The 24499-nt window shown below is 40.7% G+C and overlaps 1 protein-coding gene across 1 annotated transcript in view; it reads right to left on the reverse strand.

Annotated features, from left to right (window-relative positions):
• The window catches only part of LOC147142205 (receptor-type tyrosine-protein phosphatase gamma-like), a 104430-nt gene that overhangs the window by 63859 nt on the left and 16072 nt on the right, over nucleotides 1-24499 (reverse strand). The window contains exon 2 of the mRNA XM_086040719.1: nucleotides 5904-6008. Coding sequence (XP_085896845.1) covers nucleotides 5904-6008 — 105 coding nt within the window. The remainder of the gene's footprint in view (nucleotides 1-5903; nucleotides 6009-24499) is intronic.

The raw sequence follows: 24499 nt of genomic DNA on the forward strand, positions 1-24499 counted from the left end.
GGCAGGCGAATAGAGACGAGCTAGTTTACTCTCAACCGAGGCACCGTTTCGTCAGTTAAATGGAGTTGGTTCGAGTTTGCTACGACAGAAAATGAGCAACAAATAGTCTGCTGGAAAGTCTGTTTGAAAGACTGTTGAAACCAAAATGAGTAGCACGACCACATTATTTCCAAATTTCAAACAGAGACAGGCAGTCGCAAATGTGTCTGACAAGGAAGTGTGAGCAGAATTGTTTTTACATTCTTATACATATGACAAGAAAGGGACTCAGTGGAAGGCAATCACTGAGTCGATTCTGCTCATCATTGTCAAATACATGTCACCTGTTCATACTGTACCTTTCAAAAGCAGTCTTTATCCACATGCTGATTGATACTGATCCACTTCAATGGTGGTTGCAGTTGTTGTAGTAAATAAGACGTATTGCAAGCATTTTTGTTGTCAATCCCTTCTTTCAAATTTATTGAAAAATTGTTGAACATTTACTGGTTTCTGTTTTCAAAATGAGTTGTCCACCAATTTCTTGTATGTATGTGATGATACAAGGCATCAAATAAAAGCCTCGTGTTGTAGATTGGCTTTTTTTCCCCTTGCCAACAAAGTGGCTAGTAAAAGTAGGAAACCTACCTGGCATGTACCTGGAGTGCTCGACATTGGATGCAGGTTGTTGTTTACATTTTCAGGGACAAAGGTCAATTTTGTTTGGAAGTAGCACCTTTTATTCATGTTATATTAAGTTTTGCTACAGTATTACATATTAATGCCAACGGGAATACTTTTGTTTATTGATGCTATATTGTCAAACATTTAAAATGTCTATCTAGCTGGTTTTTTTTTTGAAGGGGGAAAAAAAATGATATTTTGTGGGAGATCATTTGATCAAAATATCCAAATCAGGATGCAAATCTAATAGACTGGCACAGAAAAGCAAAGAAGCAAATGAGATGCAGCCATGAAACGGCAGGTTCATTCAAAGCCAAAACAAACAATCCTGGCAGTGGAGAGCAGCAGGTTAGCTAATCTTGCTTTGTATCCTCTAAAGTACTAATTAAGTTGGATCAACACTGCGATTGATTGAAAATGGCATTCACTTCATTATGTGAGTCATGAGTGTAAAGATTGCGAATGATCATGAGCTACCTGAGTGAAGTGGAATAAAACAGCCAGACCAAGGGAAATAGAATCCACACGTCTCCCACAATTACAGACTCTCAGCAGCCCAAACAGCTTGTCAAAGTGGCTTCAATCCAAACATCTATAAATGATGCTTTGCAAACATACTGACACTTGGAGCGCGGCGGATAAGCAGCTCTGAGCTCACAGTCATTTACAAGTGAGATGAGTGCTTTAATCAATAGTTATTTTATTCATCTCGTTGTGAACACTGAAGGAACACAATCTTACTGAGCATCAATATGCGTGACTTCTATCTGTTATGGATGACATGATTTGGATTTAGGGGACAGTCAAAATGTCATATAATGTAGTCAGTGACTCAACTGCAGGGTTAGGTTTGGACAGATGCGTTAACCAGAAGTGGGAATGGCAGTCCGTCAGTCATTCTTCCGTCATTATTTCAGGCCAATCCAATTCGTTGACGATAGCCAATTGGTGTTACTTACCGGTACTAATTAACACACACGGCAAAAAAAAAACCCCAAAAACAAATATACATGCAGTGCGGTGATTGGGAAAAAAAACAAAATGGGACAATGTCATTGCGGTCTGTGGGACTGAAAGGTATACAACTCAATTTTTTTTTTTTTTTTCCTTGCTTTCTTGACATAGTAAGCTTGTTCTCGACACTGATTGGCTGTCGCTGCCACCGATGTATAGACTGGAGCAGCATGAAATAGTGACTGATGGACTGACATGCCACCTCTGGTGTTAACCACAAAAGCATTGTGCTGCAACAGTAAAACATAATCCAATCCCACAGTTGAATCGAGGCAACTGGAAACTGTGATTGCGAAAGATGCTTAAAAATGAATGTAATTAAACTCAAAAATAATACATAGAGTGGGCCACTGCATATTTGTGGTTGGGCATTGACAGATTCACCTATTTGAGGATTTTATTTATGGAATATAAGTTATGAGCATGTTGTTGTTGCTTTTAACCTGCCCCACTATACTCTGTATATAGCAGCACTTTCCATTATACCACATATCCATTTTACAGATGCTACAGTATGTCTGTTATGCATTGCCCAAAGAAAAGTTAAATAAAGCCAACACATGAGGGGCGGAAAAAGGGCAGAATTTACGTGTTGCATTTTTTTCTTCAAGTAGGACATGGTGTCTATTAGAGGAGGCCACAATTTGACAAAAGAGCAGTAACTGTATACATACAGTGCTATACATTTTGCGGTCAATGCCACAGCATGGGAAATAAGGCACAAGGGCACAGCAAACAATCCATTGTCCTTGTGTAAATAATATAAAACAAATGTGCAGGGTTAAAAATGAAACCATTGCTGAAACATTAAACAAATCAAAGACGGGAGAAATGACTAACAGGGAAGACGTAAAAGCTGCAGAGATAAAAGGAAAAAATGATGCATAGCTTTGTTCCTGTGGGAGTCTTTTGGTGAGTATGATATCATCCCTCTTATGAAAAATGCTTCTATCCCACACTCGCACACACGCGTGCGCACACCCGCACACACAGACATGCCTTAAATAACTTTTAATCAAATTTCATAGTGTGGGTTTTGAGGCTACTTACATCAAGGTTCATAACCAATGCACACAGGAAAGTGACATGTTAGATAAGCGCTCTCATTGCAATCATTGCCTCATTCTCTGAGGGAGGACGGAATCACTTTTAATAACTCGATATTTTTTGCCTCCATGAACATTGTATTTATTTATATAGCTCAGCTTGAATACATGATTGCATTGCAGCGTCCCGGTAGCACCTGCAAACGTGCGCTTGCGGTCGACACTGTTCGCACGCTCGGCTGCAACAACGTGGACATATTTGGATATCGACGAGGATGTCGGGCTGAAAAGACATTTAATAATATCTTGCTGGAAACAACCCTAGATCCTTGAATAGACGCTGTCTTAATTCATTATCACATGCTCAAAGGATGGTGGATGTGAAACCTAGTGGGACCCTCTGCATGTTTGTGTGCACAGCTCAGTGTTGAAGTCTTGTCTTGTCCTCACTACCTTCCAGCTTCAGGCTCAGCCAGCTGTCTGCATTTCTTTTTCCACTCACTTGCACAGAGCAAATGCCCTTAATAACCATTTAGCTGCTGAGGCACGCTTGTCGGTCCTCCATTCACAGCCTTAGCTGCTAATTACCTTTTCAAGGCAATGGGCATTTCTACGCTGCCTCAATGCCTTCCTTTTCTTTGACCGAGCGGTCAAGCCAGCTGACTGGTGGAGGATTAGCGGACTGTACAATTCCACACAAACATGGTCTTTGTTCCTATTGCGCAATTATTTGCATAAAAAACAATTCCGTTATCAGTAAGGTGTCAAGAGGATCATTCCCGATCATGATTTGGTCTTCATTAAGATGGATTGAAATATAAATCAGAGAATCAACCATCCACACACACACAATTGAAATATGCCAAATGGGGTTGCTGCTGCTACAAATATAGAAGTTCCTGCACAGCTGAGGCGGGCTGAAATTATTCTCATCATTAAAAATTAATGACATTTTATTGCATATAACATTAACTTTTATAGAGGAGATGCGTGATTTCACACAGTAATTCCTACAGAGGCGGTCATCCACTAATTAATTTGATGTTACCGCGTCAGTTATATTGAAACAAAGCCTTCTAATCTATGCTCCATAATTGTACGTGTATTTAAAAAGCTTTAAATCATCACGCTTTTTGTTTTCACACCCACCCACCTCACGTCTATACAAAAAGCTAAAGTTGATTTAAAATAATCCTGTGTTTAATGATTTACGCACTCTTAAGGGAGGTGGCTCGGAAAAACAAGGTCATGTTTCAGGCGATTACGGCCCCCTCCAAGGCGTTACATATTGTAAGGAGTGAAGTAGCAGACATGCTTGGATAGTCATTCACTTCCTGTGCTGGTCAATTGGGAGACCAAGACCTGTAACTGAGGAGACATGCATGCATACCGAGCACACGTGCACCGTTGCTCCATTTCCCGCATATGAACCTAGGCTTCTTCTCCAATTGTTTTATCAAATACAAACTGCCACCCCAATCCAATCATACACAGAAATGCATTCGGTTCCGAGAGCAAGTTAGTTATTTTTCCGTAAGCTGTTTTTGGACCTTGGAAGCTGTAAATACAATTTAACAGAGTGCTTCTCGCCTCCTGGGCCCATCTAGTGAGGTGCCCTTTACCAAAGCACATAACCTCTATTTCCCGCTGGACAGCTTTGTTTGCACAAGGCCTCAGGTGTCCGCTGCAAATGTGTATGGCTGAACATGAAGCAGTACTTCGCAGAAAAAGGAAAAAAAAAAAAAGAAAAAAAAAAGCTAAACGTGCTTAGCAGCAGTGTTCTGTGCCATTAAATGTATTCCAAGTATTCCGGGCGTATAAGGGGAAAAAAAAAAAAAAAAAAAGTCCATGGTCTTGCACAAGCATTTGTAAGCTAGTAAACCAGTGAGGTCAATCACTAACTGATGTTCAGTTTCACAGTTTCATGAGGAACCTTAAAAATGTGGGACCGGTGGGTGGATGACTTCTAAATAGTTCACGTCATGAATGGAGCATGTTTCTAATGGTGACACAAATTAAGAACAATAGTTGCTGTGTTTACGCACACACACACAGTTTGCACCGTGACACTTTTTGTTAATATAGTCTCATATCTATGCTGTTGGTGTTTTTCTAAGCCTTTGAACTCAACATCAGTTGTTGTCCTTTAAATTAAAGGATGTGCAGAGTCACATTTCAACTTCGAGCGTTGCCACCTTGAAGCCCGGGTAAAAAAAAAAAGTGCCTTAAATGTCATACACGCGTTGAACTATCCTAAAATGTGAGCGCTCATTTCAGCCGGCATCAAACTGTTAAATCTGTGTGTGGCTGTTTTGGTTTTTCATCCATGCTACAGTGAACTAAGCAGAAACCTTCAAAGCAGAAATACTACTGCAGTGCTCAAGTACTTATGTCCAGCCTCGTGTTTTAGTGTCATGATAGTTGGAGACGAATGCTGGCAGCCATGTGGGTGACTAAGCACGAGCGTTAGTTCCGTTCAGCAATGTTAAGCCTAGTTACTGGCTTGATCTTTGATAAGTTTCCACCCCCTACTTTGGCCTGATAATGTTAATATTGCCTGTAGAGTAAATAAAGGTTGGATTACCATTTTTACAGGTAGTTTGGACTCTGAAATCAATGATTCCAAATGGATAGATCTACAGACATATGGGAAATGGTTTTAAAGGTTGACCGAATCGAAGGCCGACCACTGAACAGATTGTGGTCGACCGTTGTGGTAGCATTGTACAATTTCTACAAAAAACAACTACCTGGACTCAAACGTGCTTCCATCAGTGGTCACTTTGGGCTGCAGTTTTTTTTGTAGTGGCGGGGAAATATGGAGTAGGCAAGTCTTGATTTCCCAAAAGCAGTTTGTTTGGCATTAAAAGCATGTATGCTAACAATAATGAGAAGCAGGAGGGAGGCCAAGAAATACAGCTGTTTTCGCATCTGGGCCAACTGTTGCCGTGCGTGTTTGATGAAAACATTGCCAGGAACGCAGATAAATCTTAAAGAGTTATATCTTAGTGTAGTGGCTTTGACTTCCTGTTAAAAAATAGGGGAGTTCAGGAGGAGATGGAATGCATTAAAAAAAAAAACAAAGCAAAAAAACCACACTCGTACAAATCATGCAATTTCCCTCACAGGGACCAATAAAGTGAGAAAGACAAACAACTGTGATTCTGAAATGAGATTTACCTGAGTAGGACCAGTAGGAGTCCCCAGCTGCCCTCCTCTCCCTCATTAGACCTGTGTTCCCATGATGCCTTGCTCCAGCATGGTGAGGCTGGCCATCTGATGCAACTGTGAGGAGAAGAGAACATTTAGGGAAACTGCCAAAATGAGATTGCCAAATGTTAATGTTGTGCTAGGCCAGTGGGTTGTAAATATGACACATTCATAGAATTTCCACGCTTGGAATTTTATATTACTGCGTAAGTATCTTATAAGATTGAAGTTGCTGCAACTCCCAGCGTGGCGCTACCCCCTCCAGAGGTAGATGATCAAAATACACTCCAGCAGTATCTACCACCCCAATGTCTTATCCTGAGAAGCAATAGCAAGAAACATGTGCCAACAAAAACCTTTCACTTCCAGTCCAATAAGCATCGTTTGACACAAAGCCTGAACGGCTGGCAATGATCATCACCATCAAGACCTGCAGACAACAAGATTTGCCAGCCTGCAGAGCCTGTGATGTGTTGTGCACTCCAACAGTTACCAACAATTACATCCATTTCTGCAGCAGCTGGCCTGGAACTCAACTGCACCACTGATGCGCTTCAGTGTGGCTGCCACAAGCAGTGACACTGTCAACTGCACAGGATTAAATCACACATTTTCTTGTTGTACTTTGACAACCATCAAACGGATTTTGTGGCGCCCCAGACTTCAAAAACCAAACACACTCCTCCATATGGAATATAGTGGAACCTCTACAATTTTTATGCCACTGAATCATACCTTTCAATTAAAAAATAAATAAATCTATAGCTATATAAAACCATATTTTTCCCCCACATACATACAGTACATATATGTGGGAAAAATATGGTCCTAAAGTCGTACAAACCTTCCATGTTCCGACATAGGGTGCCTCAATGTACCCCTCAAGACCACAGTTCAGCAAGCAAAGGACTGCGTGCTTTTTTGTGGCTTTTCTGCATCACATCAACCGCCTCGACAAAGGGCATTAAAAGAACTTGCGACGAGAATATAGACTTAAGTTACACCAAGTGGGCGAACTCTCATTCAAAGCCACAAGACTCCAACTTAAGGATAAAAACTGACTCTCGTTGGATTTTGTCTTTTATTTCTTACAGTGGTTTTTATGCACTTGTGTGACAAGAAATGGCAAAACAAGAAGCAATTCAATATTGCATACACAAATAGATTTCACAAAGCAAATAAATTGCATGTTGCTGAAAAACTTAACAGCAAATGGCTATTAAACGAGAGGCATTCCCATCACAGTTTTTTACAGCTCTAAACTGTATTGTTTTAAAATATTTAGGTAAATAACTTTTCCACTGAACGCACTCTGTAGAAACATTGACAAAAGGGAAAAAGAAAATCAACCCGCCCCAAAAAAAAATCTGCTTTTGTGAAATAAAGGAACATTTGTGAAGTAAGGTCAGAGCGGAAACAAGGTGCCTAGTTTGTAGATATGCTAACTCGTAGATACTTGCAAGCATTTATTTCAAGACGCAGATTTGTTAGTATATCAATGTTACTTTGAATTTGTCAAAGAGCGTTGTGTCATTTTGCCTGCACTGGTGAGTTAAAAACAGCTCATACCGCTGATGGGAAATTTTTGCGGTTATGAAAATGACTTTTTAAAACCACGGTATACCTTGAAATCGGAAAGCAGCCCATTAGAAAACGTATTGTGTTCAATTTAGCAGATAATGTGTGTTTCATCGCACATAATAATAAAAACACATGCCGCAATAATATATGGCGGTAACTTAACCAAGAAGTCAATGAGTGAAAAGTCATTGACTTGTATCTCTTGTGTATCCAAGCACCCATACCCACTCTCTCACCCCTCCAGCCACTTCAAATAATCTTGGCTGTTACTAATAGTTGCATCATTACTGGGGATTAATTAAACAGCGCTGCATCACGCCAAGTTCTCCCTTGCACTTTAAGTCAGCACATTGATGCCTCCAAAAATGGCATTCACTACGACGTGAGTGCATTCCAAATCGAATGCAACGTACTCAAAGGAAGGTCATCGAGGCTACAGTGGAAACGTCATAAATAGCCGCTTTGTGATCACATCTATCAACTCGCGGTGGATTAAAATGATGCGAGAGAAACAGAGAGGGAGGCTGCATCTGCGGCAGGCACTCGGAGCATATTTGAAGGCAGGTTGTGAAACAGGAGGGCCACGCAGGCTTTGATCACAGAGCATAGGAGACAGCTCCATGTCAACAGTTTACTCTCATCCATGTCAGTTGTCCCCCGAGGGCAAAGGATTAAAGCCACAGCATCGCTGATTGAGCCAACCAGAAAATGCATTTTGTGCTGGGCCTGAGACGGAGGAGAGCCATGCTGCGCTTAAAATCTTCCTATATGTTAAATCCAGGACACTCGGGCAAATTACTATTGTATCTAATGTTTTAACACTGAATCGTGGTGCCTTTATTTATTTATTTTTTTTATTTTGGGGGTTTTACCTGCTATTATTTTTAGGAAGAAACAAGTGTTCAAAGGCCCTATGGATCAAGAGCATGTAATGTCTCGGCATACAAACTGCTTTCCCCCTTTTCGTCGCCCTGAGGGCAATCTCCTCTGCTGCACTACTGAGCTATTTGTTCCATAATATCCCACTCAACAACAAGCCAAGAAACCCCAGAGAGCCTTGGAAAAAAAACAACAACAGCCTAACAACCACCACAGGAGCGGTTCACCTGCATTAGACATCCGGGAGTCAAGTTAAAATATCATTGCATCAAGTATGTAGTGGACAAGTGTGTTAGGTTCCTCAGCCGCAAAGGACCAGGACTGCTAGTAAAAAGGGCATTTATTAGCGAGGGGGGGGGGCTTTTTTTGAACAAACAATATTAATAATGTTAATTTATATATCATAATATACCGCTATATCCTATGACAACTCAATGTGGTGTCAAAACAATGAAATGACTAGCATCCCTGAAACATAAAATTAACACTGCGGAGTGTTAATTACTGGAAAAGACATCGTCGCAACATAATGTACATTTACCACGTAGTGTATTGAGTGGCAGCCAGTAAACTCCTATTCATATGAGAGGAAAACATACATGTGTAGTATGTTTGAGGAGAGGAACTTCTTTGTCTCAAGTCAACGACGCACTCCGCAAGTGTTTGCCAAACAAGAAGGTCAGAGGTCATTATTGAATGAAATATGTTATTTGGGGAATGATTACTTACCCCTTAATTGAGCCATCTCCTTGTCGTCGTGGAAAGGTTTGTGTGTCCCAATGAAGCTAAATCGTAAGGGATTTTATACACCTGGTAGGGTAACCCTGGGCAAACAGGTCTTAGTTGAGTGATCGGATTAAGCTCCTTTGAGGAATAACTATTACAGTAGATTACGTTTTCCCTCGCATAGACTGAGGTCACTAAGGTCCCCCTCTGGAGTTTGGCCTTGAGGTGAGTTGATGGCAAGCACTTTGTGGCCGGGGCATACGTAGGGCACAGCTCAAAGAGACAATGTGGGTCCCCTTCCCCATGGGCTCAAGACCTGTAGGCAGCTGAAGGTGCTGACCTTGGCAGTCTGATCCCCAACGACAGAAATTGTTACTTGAACTAGATATAGTCGGGTTTGCCTCGACACACAGCTTGGGCTCTGGTCCCAGAGGGAGCGGTTAGACTCTGTTCCGCTCTGGAGTTGGCCATGGAGAGAGGACACTGATATGGGCTTTTCCGTCCCTGTACAACCGGTGTCAGAATTTGGTCCGCATTGCCAGCAGTAAATCCCATTTGTTTCCGGTGAAGAATCGACTCTGCCAAGGCCTTTGTCTTTTATGGACAGAAATTCTCAGCGCAGCAGAGGCCGGTTCTGATTTGGAGGCCTGAGTATTGCATCCCTGCTTTTAGTAGACAATGAGGTCCCGTTGGCTTCATCAGGTTGAGGCATTTTAACTTTCGCTGGAGCAGCTCACAGCAGAGTGTGACGCAGTTGGGATGAAAATCTGCACCACCAAATCTGAGACCGTGGGCCTCCTCGGCCAGAAGAGGGTGGTTCAAGTATTTATTTATTTTTTTTCCCCACATGTGAGGGAAGAATGGAGAAGGATATTGACAGGCGGATTGGTGCAGCACCTGCAGTCACGCAGGCTCTACATCGGCCGATCGTGGTGAAGAAGGAGCTGAGCCAAAATGTGACATCTTCGATTCGCTGGTCGATCCACGTTCCCACCATTGCCCATGGCCACATGCTGATAGTCATAACCGACAGAACTAGGTCACAGACACAATCGGCTGAAAGGTGTTTCCTCCGCAATGGTGTCTGTCCGGGCTGTCCCTTCCTTAGGCTGCTGACCCTGGAACCTGACCTCAGAATAACCGGAAGAAATTGGACGGACAGCTGCTAAAATATATTCTATTATGCCATTATAGTACACAGCACTCAGGTTGCTTCAGATGTCAGTTCCATATGAGAATACAGTGTCAATGCTAATTCAGGACGCATCTTAGTATGCCATCAGTTTATTCTAAATATGCTTGGAGTGACTTATGTCATACAAAAAGTCAAACTGAGCATCACGTTTGTCACGTACATTATACTGCATCCAGCAACAACAAAAAAAACCCTAATAAAATAAGTGGGCTTGTTTTTGTTGATGCCCTAGCTTTGAATAATAACCAGAGCCACATGCTCATGCGGGCAGTCAAATGCACACAACTTTCGCTTTGCTTTTTCTGCTGCTGCTGCTGCTGCAACGGCATGAAAGTTCACCGCACCCCCCAAGGCTCACCACAGGTCCCAAGAGCAGATAAGTCATTGCAGCTCCAAACACTGTGGACTAACTGATTCAGTAGAGCAAGTAAGATGCCACGTTGGGCAACAAACAGACTTGCTAATATGACTGTTTGAACTAATGTGGGATTTAATAGCAAATGGAAACAAAAAAAAGAACAAAAACAAAAGGAAATTAATATTCCTGTGGCCAGGAGGGATTTTTATCTTTGTTGCTGTAATTTACATTGGGAAATTTTTAAGAGGCACACTGGTACTGACTGAACCCCCGCCGCCCCCCCCCCCCCCCCCCCCCCCCCCACACACACACACAAACTAATGACTACAAATCAATTGCTTGCTAAATAATAGTCGCTCTAAAGAAGAAATGTGTAATTTCCTTGATGTCTCAATGTCCATGTTCCAATTCCAAATTAATGTGACACCTGCCATTTCACAATCCTTTTCATCCAAAGATTGGAGCTTCTCGTCCTTGAGATGATGATGTCATTTGGACCGGCGAAATGCGACCACTAAAAACTTGGCCACACAAACTCAACCTGAACAAGATAGATCAGTCCACTATCACAGTTCACATTAAGACAACATTCATTTTTTGGCCAGTCATCAAGTTGGGGATTCACGTTAATTAGCGGAAGCAGTTTATGAACTCCCACCTTGAAAGCTTCTACCTGAATGCCATTGCCGCTAATTACTATAATAATTAGTAACACAGCAAGGTGAATCTGTGCCAGCATGACTGTTGGAAACAAGAGACGCTCGCCCAAAATCATTTTCACATTAGCTAACTTGAGACCATTTCCAGGCACAAATTGTGTGAGTAATTATAACTGGATGATGATGCGAGAGTGAGATGATGCCAGCCTTGTGGCTTAATGATGCATAATGTGAAATGGCCACAAATTTAAAGTGTCAACTTTTGCAACTTACAGATATTAACTGCATCAAGCAGTTGCTGGTTTCGCTACATTAAAAGGATGTCAACATTCAATGACCTGGCTTTACGTCGCAGCTTCAAAATTAAAAAGCCGCAATGGTCGTACAATTTGTAAACCTCTCTTTCATCGTACAAAATGTTCAGCTCAGTTTAAAACAATGGGCCCCATCCACTGGTCCGCAAAGAGACAGACGCAGGAAAAAAAAAAAAAAAAAATCCCCCTACCCCACGGAGCATATACAGTACATCAGCCCCAAAATACCCCCCACTCGGTCAATTACCTTTCAAAGGGCAATATAAAGATGGCTCATTGATTACATGATATAAGAATTGTGAAATTACGGTGACAAGCTGTGAGCATCATCGCAGCGCAAATGTGCGTGACAGCAGCCAATCAGAGCCCGGCTTTTCACGGACTTGGCATTTTCTTACCAAGATTAAACCATTTGAACAAGATTGTTCTTAACCGTTGCTTGGGTGGTGGCATCTCCACAGCGACGTGGAGTAAATGAAGCCTTCGAGTGAGGAAAAAATCAGTTTCCGGAATAACTCATTCCACAAATACAATATTAATCATAATGCCATGTTTAGACGAATAGAACATATTGGAAAAAAAGGTTTTGCGTTGACTTCCGCTTTACAGATTTCTCCATGATTTTCATTGGTTGTTGCCTTTTTCCTCCCCTAAATAACTCAAAAAGCTAAGCTTGTCTTGTCTTATTTCAGTCGACAGGTACACATAATCTCTATAAATTGCGAGACATTAACGGCAAGTAAAAAAAAACTTGCCATTTTAGAAGAAAATCGCCTCCGTCCAGCTCTCGGTGTGCAAAAGCGTGATGTATGGCGTCTTTCACCTTGGCAGCAGCATGAATGAAATCACTGCAGAAATGCTACAATCATGTCTTACTGCCATTGCTGTATGATGTCACCACCCATTATCTTGAGAGCACTCACAGCATTTCACTTTCCTTTACAGAGCAAAATTTACTTGTGGCAATATAGCATGTGACCCCCCCCCCCGCCACGGCCCCCCACATCATTTCACCTTGTTAGGTGAACACCTTCACTCCCAAATGGTGGAAATTAACACACACTTTTAACAGCCCTGTGTGTGCATTTCATGCAGCACTTGTCCCGCATTTGCCTAAAAAGGGTGATATCAGATGTAGCATCTGGAAGAAATGTAATATTTCCTCGCATGTCAATCAGTCTTTGGCATTTCTGCCCAACAGCCTGCTTTACATTCATCAGCTAGCACACACTTTGGACACTTTGAACCGAATGGGAAGTAAACCTCCGCTTCAAACGATTTCCACATTTTAGGCAGAGAGAAGGCCTACCATTAAACTGACTAATTAAGACCAAAAAAATAAATAAATAAAATAGAAGCAATATTTTGTCTGAATTTTCACCAAACAAAAGTGAGCTCGGGGGTGGTTTCACAGCCATCAGAAGTGTGTAACAGCTCCTGATTTAAATTGCTTTGCATATGAAGCATAAAAAAAAAAAAGAAAAAAAGAAAAAAATGCCCACAGAGACAGCTGCTGTCTGTACAATCTCATCAGCAAAGCATTGAGGCAACTGTCAAATGACATCTGCTTCTCGAACTGTTTTGTAGTGAAGCGCTAAAACACGCAAGTTTTTGACAAATGCTCAACGCAGGCTTTATGGTGATTCTATTCACTTTCAATTAGGAATTTGTGGGCCTCCGTTTTTACATGTGAAAGTGGGCCTACGCTGCGCGAAGGAAGCCAGATTCCAAGTTAAGCGACTTGCTTTTGAGCGAGGGGCAATTTCAAGTCCGGTCGGCCGTCGCACGTCATGGAGTGTTGCGGAGTAATGAGAAATGATTGGCTGCTGCCGAGCAGTCGTACGGCATTTGGATGAATTTCTAGCGCGTCTGAAATTTGGTCGGCTGCAACTGTGATCACGCACGGATGAATCAGAGTGAGATTTACCAATTCTCAAGTCTTGCAAAGTGGATGAAGAGCCAGCTTAGTTGGGATGGATGTTGTTTCATGTGTTGATTGTATGTGCCTGTGTCTTGTTCTATGAGTTCTCAGCGCGGATAAAAAAAAAACCTCACAGTTAGCGAAGGCATATTCATTTGAGGTAGGAATGGATATTTAAACATCATCAGCGAGAGTCCACATACATTGGATATGTCTTCTTGATCAATTTCGACACTTGCCAGTCAAATTTGCACTGTTCTGATGCCTACAAGACTCAAGCATAGCAGCTAGAATCCGATCGCACACAGAGAGCACCTCAACCGTGCGGTATGAGTTGGAATATACGACTTCTAAAATCTAACAGTGTATGCCAAGATGAAGGGAATATGTTTAAAAAAAAAAAAAAAAAAAAAAAGAGGATCTTGGAATGGGAAGCGCATGTGTTTCTCATTCCTGGGTAAGTGGGCGATGTGGCTCGATATCCCCCGAAAGTGTTCAAGTCACTCCAGGGAACCCGCCAACATGAGAAATGCCAAGATCAGCCAAAGATCAGGCACGGGGAGACTTGCCTTTGGGGCTGGAACGTCAAGCTCACAAATACTAAAACAACTATTCAAATCCCAATGAAGAGAATTTGGCCTACACAGCTAAAAGCAAACAAGCCCGTTCAGCAAAGAGTACACAGGCACCCCTAGGCCAGAGAAATGAAGCCATATTCCGTACAATTAAGCTCAGTAGTCTGGCATTAAAACAGATCCTTGGGGGGAAACAATCCAATAGTTAATTTAGAAATTTACCTTAACAGCTTGTTATGTATTTTCCAAGTCTGATGGCCTATTGAGGCCAGTCTGGCTTTTTAGTCATCATGTTAATTGACAGGTGGTGCTACTGCAAAAAGTGGGGGGGATGGGTTTTTTTTTTTTTGTTTTTTTTTTTCAACTCCTTGCTTGGCGCTGGGAACCTCAAACACAACTTCCTGGACAGACACTGAGAAAATAAGTAGAAATAGTGCCAGAATGAGCGGCACCAACTTTGAAATAAGTCCAGAACACGCACACACCCTCTTGGGCATTGTGTGTATTCCGGCCTTGGACTGCCGTCCAAATAGAAAACAATTTAGCTTGAGATTCATCAGGGAACTTGAACAACAAAGCAAGCAAAATGGGAGGAAGGGCAAATAAGGCACACTCATCTTGCTCGTTAGGCTGCACTTAGACTGCAGTCTGTTCGGGTAAGAAGTGGATAAGGTCTTCTAATTAAAATCTCGTCCAAGCGTGTCCTCAACTGACAACCTGACAAAAATCACAATTTCTGGCAAGGTATTATCCATCCATCCATTATCTGAACCGCTTCTCCTCACAAGGGTCGCGGGCATGCTGGAGCCTATCCCAGCTGTCATCGGGGCAGTAGGCGGGGTACACCCTGAACTGGTTGCCAGCCAATCACAGAGACAAACAAAAATTCACAGTCACAATCACACCTAGGGGCAATTTACAACCTACCGTTAGAGGTGGGCGATATATATCGGTATGGATACCATCGTCAATCTTGCTTTCACGATGTGTTATTTGACATTATCGAGTATTAATACTGCCTCTAAAAGCAAAACGACTCGAGTCAGTCGACGGACACAAAGTATGAGGAAATGCTGAAAATCACGGGACGGCTGTTTCAAACATGGAGGAGTGGCGGGCGGGGATTCATACCCAGATAGCAAAATATGGGTGAATCAATGTTGGAATATGGTTCGGCTTAAGTGTTGAATCTACGTTGGAACCTCACAACATCAATGTTGATTCAACCATCATCTAAATGTTAAGCTAAGTTAAATATATTTATTAGACATGTCGGCTGACCAGAGTGAAGTGTCCGCAGGGATGGGCAAAAAGATTCACTCAATGTTTAGAATTTTGTGTGGAGCCGATTGGTGATAAGTCATACACATACATATATATATACATATATATACATATACATATACATATACATATACATATACATATACATATACATATACATATACATATACATATATATATATATATATATATATATATATATATATATATATATATATTCATTCTTTGGATAATTAATTGCTAGTCACAAATCAGTTTTTGTAATAGCATTACTTTACCTTATCTTAAGCACCTTGACTGAGTATGAAAGCTCTCAATTAGTCATAGGAATGGGAAAGCAATTATGTCTAAAAGGAAGCCAAATTATAAAAATGGAGAAGTGGAGGTGTTGGTACTGTGTGTCAAAAGGCACCATGCAGTTTTTTTTTTTTTTTTGTCAGGGAGCACTGAAGGCTGACTCTTGCCAAAAGGCCAATGGCCAAAATTGCCCAGGATGTCACTGCCGTGGGGAGGTGTACGCGGACTGCCAGGGAGCTGAAGCACAAATGGAGAGACCTACGGATCACCGTGAAAAACAAAATCTGCAAGTACCACGGGCACGCAAAAGGGACTCGGAGGTGGCCCACGAGCGCCTCATCTTAATTTAACTGCACTGGAGGAAGAAGTGGCATCCACGCGTTTCGACAGTGGACGTGCTCAGAGAGCAAAGGGGAGTGGTGGAGTAGATACAAAAGAAGGTAAATAACTATGGCGACGATTGCTTTTCAAATTAGAGTAGAAAATGTGTGACAACCTTAATAAAAAATTGAAACAATCTGTTTCAGAAATGTTTACTGTACATTTTCCATTTGAAACAGGAGCACAATGAATACATTTGATAGGTTTCGGGAAGTCTCTTTTTAGAATATTATTAGTACATAATGTGCCAACTAACTGCATCCAAACTTTGAGTGCAAGGATGTCTCATCTTCCTTGAGTGCTTCACTTAATAAAGGGCTTATGTCCATGGGAGAATATGCGAAAGGCCAGATTTGACAGGGAACGCCTTCATTTCAGCATTGCTTACACCATTAAATTGATGGGATTACTGTATTACCGTACAGTATTTAGATGCTCATAATTTAGTGGTAGGTGCAAATAATAGGGCTGCAACTAACAATTATTTTAATATTCAATGAATCTGGTTTCTATCTTTTTTATTTTTTTTTTAATTCAAAACAAAGGTACTCAGTCTCCGTTTATGGGAGTATATACTGTACACTGTTGAGAGGCTGTAATCCTAAATTTTTGGAGAACTTTAAATTAAACAAGGTCGCTATATGATTAATCTATTAACAAAGGGGTTGTATATTTAACCATCGATTAATCGTTGCACCGCTACCAAATAACCTAACAGACAAGATCTACTGGATTTAGAAAATGTGTAACCCATTTTGTGGAAGGTGCATCATATTGTATCAGTAGAAGTTATAGTCTGTCCAACACAAAATATAGACAAAAGGTGATGTCCAAGTGGACACAGACAAAATTCATGTGTGAGACCAGAAAAAAAAAAAAAACAACCGCCTTACTCGATTGCGGCCGCTCATCAGGTTCGCTCGCACCTCCTCTACCTGCCTGCTGGCTTCTAGCTGAAAATCAATTAATCGGAGTGTCAATCGTTCCCAGACAGTCCTGCGCGACTTGCTCATCGACCCACGGGATCTCCGGATTACAGCGACCCATAAACACCATATGATGCTAGGCTAGATATGTGTGTGTCTGTGTTTGAGTGTGCGTGTACAGCTTGCGGGCTAGTTAACATTGTGGAAGCTGAAGTCCCTTATGGATCAAGCATCAAGCATTTACCGTACATCCATTCATTTCACTCTGGACACGGTACCAAATATGTTATCTGGCCACTTCAACACTTCAAGAGTGTTCAAACTCTTCCCTGTGGACTTTGACCAGATAAAGCATGTCAACCATTGGGGTCCTGTCCACGTTGGCAAAGGTATTCTTAGAATCGTGTAACATTTTCATTGTTTGTTTGTTTGCGTTTGTTCATATTCAGAGAGTGTAGGTTAAGTCATGCTTGAAAAGATTTTTCTGAATATTTTTGACCAAGGTGAATATTTTTTTTTTTTTATATATATATATATATATATATATCTCAGATTTTATTATATTTAGGTCAATAGATGAATTGTCTCATTTAATACATATTGTTATTGTGTTAAAAATAAAGCTGACAAAACAGAAAAAGTACATTTCACTATCAGTCCATGCATAGAGTATGATTCCCCTTTTCCTTGATTAGCACTTTCCATTTGGCGTTTTCCTAAAACGCTCTCTCTTAGGGCTTGCGTATGGCTAAACAAAAGAAAAAAAAAATACAGTAAAGGTATATAGCAATACCCTTACAATGTTATTTTTTTAATCAAAACCTTGGTGGGCAGTGCATTTGCTTATATAGCAATAATCATGCTCAATCACACTCGTGCTGTATTTGATTATAGGTGATGAGGCCCGAACAACATCCCATGTGTTGCGCTGCATGAAGTATGTGAGAAGCACAGATCAAAGTCGTTTGTGTACTCAATCACGCTTGAATGTTTAAAAAAAATATTTTAAAAAAAAATGAGGTGGAGGAGGTGGGGCACATCCTGGTATTTAGTCTATATTGATAAGATGTGGATAAAGAACCATTGTTCTATTGTCCGACTCAAACCAAGTCTTATGAATGAAAATGTCCCCACTTCCTGTTAGGAAGGAGAACATTTGCAAAAGTGACTGAATTTCCAGTGTAGGAACACTCCTCAAGAATGGGTGAAATGATTCAGTAAATCTAAATTGTGTCAATCTGCTGTCGACTGCACTTCAAGGGCAACACTCCTACAGTGAATTAAGTGCATTAAATAGCCGCAGTGCCTGCTGATTAAGTGCATCAGGGGCTCTGATGAAAACCATTAACAAGATTAAACAAATTCAAGGGTATCGACCTCTTTAGTAGACCTGTTCCTTTCAGGGAACACAATAAAGAATCTTGAACTTGTCTCAACACACTGGCATATCTAACCATCCGGCCGCAATTTCTATTACCCTTTTCACCATGGAATGGTGATCCGTTGCAAGGACAGTATCAACAACTCTGACTTTACAAAGATGATCATTCTCAGTTGTGATTGACAGCATCAGAGAGGTGTTAATATATTGTAAGTAGGGTGTGGAACTTCACTGTAGCAGACTGGCGGTTTCTCCGGTAGTCATTGGATGACTGAAGTAGCGCACGCCCACAAGGTCATTCCTCTGAACACAATGGTTATTGGATTAAAAGAAATGCACCCATCTGGTAGTCAATTACACCTCCAGATTTTACTTGATAGATAACATATAAATCTTACTCCATCTGACTTAATGCTCATTTGTGCTCTCCATTAGATATGCATTAAGTTAAAGTCCCTGTAAAATGAAAACAAATGTGTGTTCTACGCTTGGCACACCACAGAGAAGAGTGTTGTTTACAACACTGCCTAATTTTAATGTTCCTTTAAAGTGTATAAAATGAGGCTTCAAAACGAAGAAAAATTAAGCCATTCTCGCCGCTCTCAATCACTTTGGCTGTGTTTGCTGATTGTGATGACACCACACCATGCTCACCCGTCAACCAAATACCGCACATCTTATGCTTAAATATACATAAATGTCTGCGCTGTGACAACGTATCCGCTTAAAGCCTCAGATGGCTGGGATATATCCCACCGAGTCATTGCAGGGATTTCTATACCACAACGCTAGCAACCAGCTAGCTCGCAAGCTAACGCCGCCCCGCTTTGTGTTGGTTTGGTGTGTGAGCCCACACATCAGAGACACTTACGGACAATTAACCGGTTATTAAACACGGCAGCACATGTAATTCAGCCACTACATAGCAAACATTCGAGAGCATACTTCCTGCTAGTTTTACGTCTACCCACAATGCTTTGCGTTACAACACATTACAGTAGCCTGAATGACAAAATACATGACGCTTGAGTATTTAAATAACACTGAGTTGCTCTGGTAATTGTAGCATCCAGGCAAGATGCTTTTTCCGGGTGAAGACATAGCTAGCTAGGTAGCTGCTGTAGTGGTAGAAATGGAACTAGAAGTCATTATAAAAAATTTAAAAAAGCAATTCGTAAATGTGTCGGCTAGCTGCTGATGTGAACGAAGGCGCTCAGTTATAATATAGTGGGGGAGGATATAGTTCCACACTGGACTCCAAATTGCACCACCTCACTGTCTTGCCATACCTAAATAGTTTTAAAAACAGGAAAACTCAAATGGTGGAAAACACGTTTAAATGCTACATCTCCACGATTAACTACGTACATAGTTCTCAGTCTTTGCACATTCGCTACTAGATCCTTCCCTCCTGTCCTCTGCTGTCATTCTGTTAGTATTTCTGTGCAAGCAGACCTGGACTACACGTTACCGTAGCACCGCAATCCACTAAGGCCGTGTTGACATACCGAAAGTACTGGAAGTGTTGTTCTCTCAATTTCTCTCATTGGTAATGCCAATTAAAACAATAAATTGTGTTTTTACCATTCAAAACACATTTATTTCGGCGCGCAAGGTGAGCACAAACGAGCCACAGCAGCTGGCACATGACAGACAAGCATACAAATGTTCCATTTATCATTGGAAAGCATCGAAGAAGCTTTCTAACATCAGGTTATAGCCGACTGTGAACACGTTAGGTTTTTAATACTCGCCAAGTTGCTGCGAAAAAATAAAATAAACATGTATAAATATATCTAACCTGAAGCTCACTGGCCAAATGACTCAGCGTTAGCCATAAATAATAATGGGTGCTCTAGGACTTCTTTGCATGCATCACTTCCAAACAGGATCTTCACGCCTGCCTAGGGCCATACAAGCAGTCAGAACTCTTTGCTTCCTCTTTAAGTGCTCTTTGATGCTGCTCTCTGATCAATACTTGAAGGCTGCATTTAGAAATGATAAATAAAACCGGGGCAAGAAATGTGATACTCTAGCCACATAATTGCAACAATTGTACACTGTTCAGTGTTGGGACTGGATTGTACACGCTTTATTTGCTTCGGTTTCATTGACATAAGGACAAAAACATTGTAAACGTCACAAAAGATGTGAGTGGAAAGGAGCCATTAGTATTGACATCTGAGCTTACTGAGTTGACGATCAACAATACAATGCAAAGTTGACATGTCATACCACACATTATGATTCCTTCAGTGTGTTTGTTTGTATTTTTTTGAAGGTCATACCGAGCCTGTGCATGCATTCCTTCCCTTTCTTTTACTGCCACTGCCTGGAAATGTGAAGAATGGAATAAATTCTTTTCTCCAACTGGCAATGCTTTCTAAATAACTGTTTTGCACTCTAAAAACTACTTTCCCCCTTCTTCTTACCATTTAGACAACATTATTATGATGTCCTTTTGTTAGTCTTCATATAGTGGCCAGGGACGTTTATTTACACTTATACACACACTGTACCAAATTTTTGTTACAGATACATTCATGGATGCGAATGCCTTTTTAAAAGTAAAACACGGTATTTTTGCATTTCCACCAGAAATTAAATTTTATGTTGCTTGTCATGTTTGCTGGACAAAGAAAACAAAACAGAAAAAGCACTTTGATGGCTGCTGACCCGTTGACAGTTGCTATTTTTTCTAAGGATTTCGACATTCAAACTCCCAGTTCACGGACCACAGCCAGTTAAGCAATTAGACCTGGCCCGTGGAGCTATTTGTTAAATAGCATGGAAACAACCCGTACAGCAAGCTTGAGTGAATAAAGACCGTCTCTCCTGTTCACAGTGACACCTACTTTTTATCTGTCACTGACACAACACAAACGTGTTTCGCTTAAGCTGCTCGAGACCAGAATGTCATTAATTGGCCTTGCATTGTAAATCGGGTTGTCAGATTCACCACCACCACCACCACCAAACATAGCAATAAATTTAACTGCTACAGGAAATTCAATTTGTTGAAAAAAGTATGACAGGAATAATGCCAGAAACATTGGATGACAGACAGAACAATGAAATGCTCTTCCTTTAGATGGCAGAATGTACTAAATTTTCTTCCTTTTTCCTTCCACCTGTTGATATTCAGACAACAGAAAAGGTCACGGCTCCATGCGAGTATATCAGCTTTGTGTTCAATTAAACAGGCCCCGGGTTTGACACTGACTACCGGTAAGTAATTTTGTGAGTAAACTGAGACAAGGTCATCATTACTTCAGTAGTCATACATTTTTGTTTGGTGTTGTGCCATGACATGTTTATTTTTTTGTGTGAATTCGGTGCTTTGGCTCAATTAATGTTGGAACAAACTTGCACATACAGTTGTTGTTCTCTATGATGAAATTGTACAAAAGAGCACATATGAATCACCTCACTAATGGACTTCTGCAGTCCATCCTGAGAATTTGAGCTGCCAAGTATCCAGCTCTGACAACATAAGAGCAAAGAAAATTTTATGTTTTGATATATTACCACTTTACCTTGTAGTTAAAACCAGCATTTAATTTATATTTGATGTTTTATACAACACATTCATATTTTTAATGTTTATAATTTTTAGATAATTTTCATTTCAAGATGAGTTACTTTGGAATATTATTGCATCATGTTTCAATTCATATTCATGCTTAAAAATGCTTTGTTTTAGTCTGTTCAATAAATGTTTACTTCGAGTTTTGTTGCGCTGCATGAAAATCCGAAATGCGTACGTGCATAAGATTCAATTGAGGGGTGCAAGGGCTGCGTATCGATTCAGATTTTAAAAATTGTTTCGATTTGATTCATAAGGGACCGATTCTATATGATTCACGATTCACTTTGATTTTCAATTCAGTTGAGGGGAAATCAACCCAAACATTTTTTTTTTCCAAGAATATTTTCTATGCAAGCCCACTAGTTGAAACAAGCCATTTATTGCGTTTGTGGAATAAGAGTTAATCCACTTCCTTTTAGCCATTTCTGGGGGCGGCCATTTTGTCACTTCAGTCGACTGAAAATGACATCACAACTACCTAGGGCTAAGGTAACGACCAATCACGGCTCAGCTTTAGAAAACAGATGAGCTGTGATTGGTCGTTCCCTGAGCCCTGGGTAGTTGTGATGTCATTTTCAGTCAACAGAAATGACAAAATGGCCACCCCCAGAGATGGCTAAAAACGACTGGATTAACTCTTATTCCACAAACGCAATATTTATCAGAATGTCGTGTTTCAACAAGTGAGCCTGCTGGGAACATATTCTTGAAAAAAATATGTTTGGGTTGATTCCCGCTTTAAGGATTTCATGCAGTAACAATTTTACTCTCATATGGAAGACATTAGAACCAATGCTGCAATATAGTCAAAACCTCTTGCTCTAACTTGCTGCATCTGTAAAAATATGAATATTTACATTAAGAATTGAACCCAATGCATTTACATTAATACTGTACTGTACGTTATTGAACATGTCCTGATCAAAACATTAATCATTTAAATCATTTCCAACCACAAGGCAGGCAGTGTTAAAAAAAAAAAAAAAAAGTGCCAAAAACACACTGTAAACTCATGACATAAAAGGATCTGTGGCACCCTTAGTGGTACTCAAAACTAATGACACTTATACTCTTCTAGGTTCAGAGAGAGATGGATACACTTAATTATCAATATGACTCACAAGAAGAGCATAATGGGAAGGTAAGCAGTATTGCCTTCACAACACAATGTGGCAAACAAATTATATGAAAAGGAAACTTATTTAGAACTCTTCTTTGAACAGCTAAAAACTGAAAACTGTTGGATAAGTGTGTGTTGTACGCACAGTTCCAAATGTTCTGCTACTTAGTACCCATGTAGTTTTTTGCATTCTTATCTGTGTGACTTTAAAATATCAATTGAAATTATACATCTACATGTGATAAACTTCGTAATAATCGAATATTTACACTTGAAGAGACATTTTTTTTTCAGCACAGGTACAGGAATTCCACCGAATGTCATCAGATTCCCGCTATTATGGTCAAATCCGCAATGAGTTGTGGGTAATATGCTTCGGCTTAGGGCCCATGGATGCGGGCTCAACCGAAGTGCAGAAAAGGGTTCAAAGGGGGCGGGGCGACAGAGCACTTTGTCTATAGCATACACAGGTTTTCCAACCATAGGTTTTATGTGGGTTATATATCGATTCATGGTTTTATGAATATATATCGATTCATGGTTTTATGAATCGATATGGGCTATGAAAAGGAAAATCGATAAATCGCTTTTTTAAAATCAGCTCTAAGGAGTGCTGCTAATTATTTAAGTCATGCAACACCACAACAAAGCAGAACGTCAAAGCGCAAGGTGCTATTAGCAGGTGTCAACAAAAGCTTCTTTACTGTATTTGTACTACCGTATTTTCCGGACTATAAGCCGCACCTTTATATTAGCCGCACCTATCTATGTTGAAAAATTAAATATTTACTGAATTTACAGAACGACTTTGAACTGTGCATGTACGTACTTGAACAGATTCTTTCCTAACAGTGCCTTTTAACACAGCAGCAACTTTGCTTATTAAAACAGAACAGAACCAAGAGAAAATAAAGTACTTATCTTCACTGCCCGCTGCCACTCCAGTTTGTCAGCTCTACTTCCCCATACCACGTAATTCATAACCTAGTGCATAGCGCCCTCGCCTGTTGAACTCTTCCACTGCAGTCACATCCTGTTAATGGCAATTGTATTGTATTTTATTGTAATTACAGTTAGAGCGCCCTTAGCGGTGGAAGAAAAATCCACAGAACAGCCACACCTTTGTATAAGCCTCATGGTTCAAAACCTAGGGAAAAAGTAGCGGTTTATAGTCCGGAAAGTACAATAAATGCAAAAATGTCTGATACTCCTCTGATCAACGCAACCAGTCTTAATATCTAGTTCTACTTCTACGACAAAGGCTCGAAAGGCAGAGGCAGCTGTGACCTTTCAGAGACGCCGTGGACTGTTTTTCAAAAAGGTTCCGCAGTCTAAACAAAAGTTAGCCACGGTGTCTGTTGTGTTTGCCCACCAGCACTC

The sequence above is a fragment of the Filicampus tigris genome, chromosome 9 (assembly GCF_054856515.1).
Source record: "Filicampus tigris isolate MCC_2025a chromosome 9, RoL_Ftig_1.0, whole genome shotgun sequence".
In the NCBI taxonomy this organism is placed as follows: domain Eukaryota; kingdom Metazoa; phylum Chordata; class Actinopteri; order Syngnathiformes; family Syngnathidae; genus Filicampus; species Filicampus tigris.